We start from the raw sequence: 9,458 nt of genomic DNA, 5'->3' as shown, positions 1-9,458 counted from the left end.
AGCCAATGCGAGAAAAACCTCGTAAACAGCCATGGCAGAGAGAGATAAAGAGTGCCAAACGTTGAAGTATAAGCTAGAGGAGAAGTGCATCAGACAATGGAGAGATGGCCAGTGATTTGTACTCGTCGCATTCGCCCAATTTTGGATTGTGGACTTCAAAAGGAAATAGAGACAAAACTTGCCAAAGATGGATTATTAGGTAAGATATAGCCCGACAAATCTGGACATAAATTATATTTAGGCTCCGTTCGTTTCGTGGAAAATAATCTTCGAGAAAACATTTTCTGAATCTTCCGGCGTTCGTTTAATAGAAAATAAATTCATTGGGGAAAATGTTTTCCATAAAAGGAGAAAAAATCTTCTAAATTAAGGGAAAATACTTTCCACTTTCCTCTCTTGATCTCTTTTATCTCACACCTCAACAAATCCTCACTTCCTCCTCCCCTTTCTTCTTCTTTCTTGGTTAGTCGTCAACCGTTACTAAGCGAACCTCAAGCTCGTCAATCTTAAGCTCGCGCTCTGCACTCTTGTTTATCCTTTTCTTTATTTACTCTACCCTACAGTTGTGCATTGCTCAAGCAAATGGCTCTACATGCTTTGCTTCTTTTTTCTTTTGTTTTTTGAATACAAAAGACGCGGAGAGAGAACATGCCACTCAATTGAAAGATTCTCATTAGGGATATACATTCTTTGCTTCTTTGCTTCTTTTCTCTTTTGTTTCTTTTTAAAATCCAGTAGATGAGCATTTAATGACAATGAGGGAACAAAGATATGAAACAAGTTTGCCCGGATTTAAAGGCAAGTTCATATTTGATGGATTTATGGGTAAGTGATGTATTACTAAGTGGTGAAGTCTTAGAAAAAAATTTTCTTACCAAACACCAGAAAATATTATCATTTTCCTAAAAAATGACTTTTGAAAAAATATTTTAGAGAAATGACCAATTTTCCGCGAAACGAATAGACCTTAGTTGACTTGCTTCGATGCAAATGGAAATTCAAAAGAATATCGGTATGATGATATTGAAATCTCATACTGGCTTTTAACAAATTTTGGTTAATACGGGAAAGATCATGCGATAATCGTACAGATATTTGGTTTGTCGAAACCCTTGATGGAGTTTGCAGCTTTCGTAAATATAGGTTCGTTTTGGTAGTGCGAAACGACGTTGTTTTAGAACGAGACGATCTGTGTATTGATAGAAAACGGCGTGCATTTTGGCTAACCGCGTCACCGTGTTTGAAAAAGGTAAACCGATAGGAGATGAGATCTAGTAAGGTGATCTACCGACGCCCACTTGCTCAGAAGACAAGGTTTTTTATTTTTATCTCTCTCTCTCTCTTTTTCTTTTTTTTTTTGGTTGTGTGTAGATTTAATCCTTTTAAGTTTCGGAGTTAATTTATGTGATAAGTCTTCTAATTTTTCACATTTGTGCAATTCGGTCTAATAAGTTTTGTTACATGCAATTAAATTCTCTAACTTTCTGAATTTATGCACTTAAATCCTTCAATCAGCCAGTCTTACTATGCCATCAAACCAATATAGAACGAGGCATGTTTATAAAACAGAAAGTGGCACGTGATGCTAATTTGTCACTAAATTAGAAAAAAAAAAAAAATGAGAAAAGCAAGAAAAAATTAACTCTTGAATTAATAGTGTTAATCACAGTCTGTAAACAGAACACTTGATTGCATATATCAATGAAGTTACAGAATTCGACTGCATAAAATAAACCTTAGAGAACAAGTTGCATATATCCAAAATGTCAGTGAACTTGATTACACAAAGAAAAGTCGGAGGATCAAATGCATAAACGATCCCTTTCGCTTTTCCTTTTGTCTTGATTTTCTTGGCTATATAAACCTCTATCGACATGAAATAATCACGGTAATTTGCATACGAATGTCTACCTAAACCGCAACATCTACAAGCAAAGTGTAGTTTGTAACGCTCCAGGGAACACTTATTTATGTTCTTTTGTTCACCGGAACAGAATTAGAACAGAAACACGTTTGGTAATTTTTGTTTTTGTTTTCAGGAATAGATTTAAAACAGAATCAAGAAACAAAAATAAAATTGTTTCTTGTTCCTGGAAACAACTCAGAAACAAGTTTTTCTTTTATCTTCCTTTCATCCCTTTCTTTTCTTTCTTTTTCTCTTCCTTTCTTCTTCCCCCAGTTAGTCGCTAGCCTCAGCGATGGTTAGCAACTAGCCAAACGAGGCCCAACGACCTCGCCGGCCCCCAGCGAGGTCGGCCCAAGCTCACTAGCAACCAACGAGGCCCCTCAAAGCCTTGCCGTGGCTGGGTGAGATGCCCTTGCACCTCACCATGGCCGAGTCTCACCCGACCATGGTGAGGCTCGACCTCGCTCAACCATTGTGAGGTTGGTGTCGCCTAGGTTGGCAAGGCTGACCTCGTGGTGGCCAGGCAAGGTTGAGCCTCACCGGTAGCTAGGAAATGTTGCCTCGCCGAGCCAAGGCAAGGCTCGATGGGACCTCGTTGGCCCTTGTTTGGCTAGTTGTTGGCTGGCCATGGCTAAAGCCGGTGACTGGTTAGAGGAAGGAGAACAAAAAGAAAAAAAGAAAAAAAGTAATAAAATTATTAATAAATTAAAAGAAACTCTAAGTCACAAAAATGCTTAAGGTCGTATCAAACATATTTTTGTTTTGGGAATAGAAATTTTATATAGTTACCAAACGTCTTAAAATACTTAGAAATTATTTTCGAAAATTAATTAAATAAAAAGAGTGTTTTTGAAAAGAAACTATCCCTAGAAACAAAAACGTTACCCAACATGCCCTAATTAAACAAGAAAACTAAAGCTCCATTCGTTTCACGGAAAACAAATGACCGATAGACAGTTTTATTGTTGCTTAATTAAATTTGGCTGCGACCGGCCAAGGAAGAAGGAAAAAGAGAAAAATAAAGAAAATTATTTTGGTAATTTTTTAAGGAAAATCAAATCAGATTTTCCATATCAAAAAAAAGGAGAAAATATTTTCTAGTTCATTTTCAAATTTTAACCATATATATTGTTGTTTTCCAGAGATGTTTCATTTTTCGCGAAACAAACTTAGCTTAAGATAAATCACTAGTCAAACCATGCGGTTTTCATACTTTGTAACATTTATAAAAAAAAAAATGAGTACACTTTTAAGGATGCAAGTAGTTTGAGCCAATCTCATATCATGGTCAAGCATCTCCATCTGGACACACTCTTAATCTAAGACTCCATTTGTTTTACTAAAAAAGTTACATGTTTGGAAAATGTTTTCCAATAAATTATTTTCTAAGAAAATAAGGTACTTGGCTAAAATCTGAAAAAGAATTGAAAAATATTTTATATAGTTTAGAAATAAAATTTGATTTGATTTTCCAAAATGCGCATATAATTTATGAGCGCTAGTGACCTACGCACAAGCAATCGAGGACTAGGCACAGGCATCAAGATCTTGAGTCCAGCCTCGATGATCTCAACCTTGGCACTCAAGAAAGTGCACTTAGGTCTCAAGCAAAAGCACAAGCATCAATCCAATGTCCATAGAAGCCAAAACTAAGAACTCGATGCCTGTGCACAACTTCTTCTGCCTTGGCCTTAATGTCCATGCTTGGCTCCTCGGCACATGGACCTAGGTCCACAAAGGTCGAGCTCGAGACCCATTGACCTAGGTTCCCAATGATCGAGCTCGGGTGCCCAGCACTTCATCTTTCATCCAACGAGGTTGGCCTAGGAACTACCTGTGCCCGGGTCTTCAACGACTAGGTTCATGTCCTTAGCATTCGGAATCAAATCCATCAAGGCCAAACCCAGGACTGCTAATCATTAGAACTAAGGGCATGCATTGATCAACATGGGCCCTTACACGAGCCCTGCCAAGGCCTTGGGCACCAAAGACCTGACCATAGCCATGGGGTCCTAAGCTTAGCCTTAATGGATCTAGGCCTCAAGCTTGGGTGTGAAGAATCCAAGCATAGGCATGAGGATCCTGGGCCAAGCCTTTGTGGACCTAAGCCTAGGGATCAAGACCCAGGTATGAGCACCAAGGTCCCGAGTTTGATCTCAATGGACTCGAGCATGAGCACTGAGGTCTCAAGCCATGGCCTTGTTGGATTAGGGCTTGGGTGTGGGGGATCCAAGTATGGGCATTGGGGTCCTAAGCCTAGCCTCTATAGACCCAGGCGTGGGTGTTAGGAACCCGGGCATGGGTATCAAACACTCAGGCTCAACCATGGGGGTTCGATGCCGAGCCTCAATGATTCGAGCCCAAGTGCGGGGGATTCAAGCACAGACATCGAGGACCCGAGCACTGTTTTTGTGGACCAAGGCATGAGGAATTCGGGCATGAGCATCAAGGTCTTATGCTTGGCCTTTGTGGAACTGGGCTCGAGCATTAAGGCATTGATCATGGGCATTGGGGCCTCAGGCTCGGGCTTAATGGACTTGGACTTGGGCGTTACCCAGGTATTGATATCGGGGTCCCGAGCCTGACCAAGATGGAGATAGGTGTGGGTGCTAGAGACCTAACCACAAGCACTTGGGTCATGGGCCCAATCTTAATGGACTTGAGCCCAGGTACTGTGTCAAGGACCGGTCATGAATGCTAGAGACTTGGGAATGAGCATTGAGATACTAGAGTTTTCGTTGTAAGATCTGATATCTAGTCATATTTTGAAAATGATTTACAATTTTTTGAGGATTTTTTTTTTTTTTTAAGTTGTGCATATGTTTTCTTTTGACTAGGAAAATCCAAACGGCAAAAAATGAGGAAAATGTTTTTAGAAAAATATTTTCCTTGAAATAAATAAAGGTTGAGAGTCATAATTTTTCCTAAACTCTAGCCAAGGATTTGACTTAGAAAAATTAGCTTTACAAGCTAAAGGGGAAAAAAAATGAGTTCGGTGCATTCTAAACCAATTTTCCCTCGTCCAATCATAGTTGTCGTGTGATAAAAATAATGATAATGGTAGAAAACATATATCTCAAACAATTTTTTTATTGATGCACGACTTGGAAAAAACATGTGTATACCGTGAACTTTCCGATAATAGATCAATCGAAATCAAAATGAACGTGTTTAAATGCCAGTAAGATTTACAGATAGACAATGGAAAGCGAAAATGGAGACGATGGGATTGCACAACTTTCTTACAACTGCAAAAATGAACTTGAAATCAACTCTCCGATCCCTATAAACAACAAAATACAAGCACGTGAATGAAAAATGGTACAAACTAGAAATTCCTTCCCCATCATATGTCTGCCCAAATTGCCATCCGGCAGTTGCCACATTATCAAATTCTAACGTGGTCCCGTCACTTAAAGTGACTTGGAATGACAAGCTTTGGCCCGTTAAAACAATATCAGTCTGCCAATTTTGCCCCCAGTTACGAGTCATTGCAATCCATGGTGTGTTTGAGCCCTTGATCTTCATGGCATGCACGTCGACGGCACCACCGACGTTGTAGACTAAGACGAGGGTAAAGTACGGATTTCCTTTAATCATGAACTTGACTCCTCCTTGCTTGGGAAACAAGATACGGCGATAGCGAACGGGGATGACTCCGGCCTTATAGTATGCGATCTTCGTGAACACGGACATAGCAAGGTCGAAATGCTTTTGCGGAGGGTTGCACCATATGTCATGCGTCTTAGTGTAGTTCGGAGGGCAAAGGTTTGTTCCGGTGACTAAGATTGGACCGGCGTTCGGTGTGCACCATTTTGAGTCATGACAATAGATCTCGAAACAAGCGCCGCAACTAAGTCCGTCATTGAAAAGGGCTGTGCTCAGTGCTGCGCTATGTAGTCCCTATCCTTGTCTGTGAAGATCTCCATATCCACAAGCTCCCTCTGCAAATAATGGCCATGAAGGAGAGACAAAACAATAAACATCATGAAATAGGCTAATTGTATATCTGTATATAGATCCCCGGGAGGGAGTGCAAGAAAGGATAATAAGATTAGGGCGAGGCTCTTCTCCTTGCTTAGAGATTTTACGTACCCATGGTTTCTTGACCACAAACCCCCCATGTCACCGTAAAAAGTTGCACGTGCATCGTACCAATTGCTGTCTATGGCAGAAACTACCCCCGCCATAGCCAATATGAGAAAGACCTTGTAAATAGCCATGGCGAAGAGAGACCAAGAGCGTAAAACGTTGAAGTAAGCTAAAGGAGAAGTACATGAAACGATGAAGAGATGCCCAGTGATTTATACTCATCGCATTCGCCCAATTTTGGCAGTATGAGCAGCGAACAGAGATTAAAATAGCCAAAGATAGATTATAGGGAAAGATATAGCCAGGATAAAGATGGACACAAATTTTATCCAGATGTGTGTGAGTGGCAATGAAATAAATATAAGTAAAAGGAAAAATTAGTAAGTTTTTTTTTTTTTTTTAAGGCTCGCCCAATTCCCACCCCTAGCTCTTAACACCCCTATGACATTAAATTGACTATATTATCCTGTGTGCCCATTCTTAATTTTACTTAAAGATTATCCTCCTCTCACTTGTGCCTAAGTTATATTTTTAATAATATCTTCCCGATAAAAAAAATAAATATACAAATATCAATTAACTATCCGCCAAATAAACTATTTTTCAGAGAAGAAGTAAACAAATTTTGTTTCAAATGAGAAAGAAATGAAAAAACCCCAAAAAAAAAAAAAAGAGAAAAAAAGAAGAAGAAGGCAAGCACTAGCCTTAAATCAGGAGGGGGCCTCATATTTAATTTTAATAATTATTATTTATCAAGAGCATGGTAATTTCGTCTCTAGTAAAAATTTTGAATGTGGTTGAAGATATGGCTTTTGACCTATTTATGAATTTATGCTATGATGCATGCTCATTTAAGATGAAATGTTTAATATGTTATATTTGGATTGATTACAAGTACTTTAATCATGTATGATACATCTAGGACTTCTCGTGTATTGAAACATTCCATTATGAATACAAAACTGACTAAAGAATAAGTTTGATATATACTGTACTATAGCCAAATGATGAATGACATTTCTTAAATTACAATAATTTCTATGAGTGATATCTAATAACTTGTTGGTTGTTATTCCGGTATTGTGCTCTTGGGTCGGGTTGTGAAACGATCTCCTACTTAAACTCAAAGAGTTCATTTACTGAGCTCAGATTTACCCTAAATTATTTTACACATTGGCCGAGTTCGGAGTTTTGCAGCCTTCATATTAACATTTCCGAAGATCTCTTTGATGATGGGATCAAAGTGCGCAATGAAAGTAGAGGTGCATATTTTGTACTGCAAAATTGAATTATATATAATTGTGTACATAATTTGAGGTTAAACTATTTTTCAGTTGAGGTTCAAATTGTGTGGAAATTCCAATTCGCGACAGAAACGGCTGATATGTGCAAGCTACGAGACAATAAGTTGACATATCCGCGTGGTGGCCTGCTAGATAATAGGTTGAAATGGCTGTGGTACAGATTATGCGACAACACGTCGGCGTGGCTGCATGATGAGGATGCCGACGTCATCATCAGCAAATGATGTTGAGAACCGATGTCGAGAGAAGGATATTAGTAGTGACTGAAAATGAGAATGACATGCTACAATCAAATGAGGTATACACACTATCACGATAAATATGAAAAATTGAGGGAAATCTGAGTAATCTCATCAATATATATGTAAAACATGTTTCTAAACCGGGGGAAGCATCAATGGGCCATATAGTACAGCACAAGGAATGAAAAGAAGGACGATTTTGATTATTGATGGCATCATCAATCAAATAGAAGACAATTCACAGCAAAACAAAAGCACTCTACAAATCAGGGAGAGCTCAACTCACATTATTACACAGCACGTATATTAAATTGGGTAAGAACCAAGAACAAACACGTTGAGAGCTGCTATCTCAAGGGCATTTGGGTCTGTTTCCGTGGGTCTTGAGCCTGGCATAGCACGGGCAGGCGTTCTTGTTGCCATAGGTCCCGGGGGCACGCAGTGGCACCTCGCGCAGCATGTCTTGCACGCTCTGTGGCACACATTCTTGCGTGACGACTTGCTGCATCTCCTCGCGCACGCGTAGCTGCAGTCTGTGTGAAGACATCATGAAACCGGCAATCAAATTGTGCAAGTGCTGATGTACGTACTACACATGAAGGACCTATAGACGGTTTCATTGCGGCTTACTAACATTTGGAAAGTCTTACTTCCCCAGATGGCGGTCTCAGTTATGACTTGTGTACCGTGCACGTTATCATGGTTATTAATTAAGTATAAACATGCTATGATCTTAAGGCCACTTGCGAAAACAAAACCTTCCATTAACGGTGTTCCTTACAGAAACACCGCGTATGAAATGCTCCTAATTTTTATGGCTATGTATATGCTGTTAATGCAGCATATACAAGCATATACAGTTGCTCTTTATCGTTTTCTGTGGTTATGCACGCATCGATACATCATCATCTGTACACAGCATCTTCCAAGTAATGGTGTCGGGTTTGTTGGTGCCATCAAACTTACTGATCTTGCGAGGATGATGTTGATGTTGTTTGTCGATGTTGGTACTTTCACTCCCTCCTCCGTTCATCTGCAAAAGGGCGGTCGAAGCAAAAGACACGCCGTCAAGCCATTTTGTCTTTTCGTTTTTTCATCTTTCGTGAAAGAGAATCAGATGAGCGCACGTAAAAAATTGTCTGAGAAAACCATTGTTAAATTCGGATTTCGTTCAGTGATTAAGTGTCTACGTTCTAGCTAATCATGCCAAGAAAAGAATATTTAAATTTGCTTTGGAAGTACTTGACACTAAAATTAGAGATGGTATATTTGGAATGAGCTTCATCTGAGTTTTTAATCCTCCTTTCTTTCTGGCCTCACTTTACATTTTGATCTTCAAATATCAAAAAAGGTTTGATTTATACGAAAATATACAGGCGAAAGCCCAGAACAAGTATATTGTATGGTTGCTGCAGAACAACAAAAGCAAAATCTCTTCTTTATTATTGGAAAGGATGAGAAGAAACATATACGAATGGAGTAAGAAGCAGTGATTGAACTCACACTAGCGACAGCACGGCTGGCATCAGTTGCCGACGAAGCCTCTGCAAAAGCCTAGAACAAGTACATAACGCAGACACCAAAATATCAGAGTCGATAAAATGGGGACATGTTGAAGTCTTGATGAAACCAAAACATCATCAAAATAACAGAGACGTCCGTCAATTACAGACTAATGATTGCACGTTCTTCATCGGAGAACAATTCCTGGGAACGTCAGGACCAGGTGCGAGAGCCGCAGAGAGAACGTACCTGGAACAAAAGGATGGCGGCTACAAAAAGAAGAAAGAGCTTCATCTTCATCTTGTAAACCGAAAGGAAAGGATCTGCGGTGTGGATAGACGCCTCAACGCCAAGTCGCGACGGGGGCGGTTTTATATGGGGGCTTCGAGTCCTTGTCCTCGGCAGAGAATC

At 39.6% G+C, this 9,458-nt stretch overlaps 1 protein-coding gene and 1 pseudogene across 1 annotated transcript; both read right to left on the bottom strand.

The window, feature by feature from the left end:
* Positions 1–5,077: 5,077 nt before the first annotated feature.
* Positions 5,078–6,129, bottom strand: LOC104451947 (annotated as a pseudogene).
* Positions 6,130–7,643: 1,514 nt separating this feature from the next.
* On the bottom strand, positions 7,644–9,458 carry LOC104449524 (gibberellin-regulated protein 9). The gene is given in 5 exon segments (XM_010063705.3): positions 7,644–7,967; positions 7,970–8,077; positions 8,511–8,577; positions 9,048–9,098; positions 9,297–9,458. Coding segments are annotated over 5 exon segments (348 nt in total). The 5' UTR covers positions 9,348–9,458; the 3' UTR covers positions 7,644–7,896.

The sequence above is a fragment of the Eucalyptus grandis genome, chromosome 6 (assembly GCF_016545825.1).
Source record: "Eucalyptus grandis isolate ANBG69807.140 chromosome 6, ASM1654582v1, whole genome shotgun sequence".
In the NCBI taxonomy this organism is placed as follows: domain Eukaryota; kingdom Viridiplantae; phylum Streptophyta; class Magnoliopsida; order Myrtales; family Myrtaceae; genus Eucalyptus; species Eucalyptus grandis.
The sequence above is the reverse complement of the archived record's forward strand: the minus strand, read 5'-3'. Positions and strand labels throughout refer to the sequence as shown.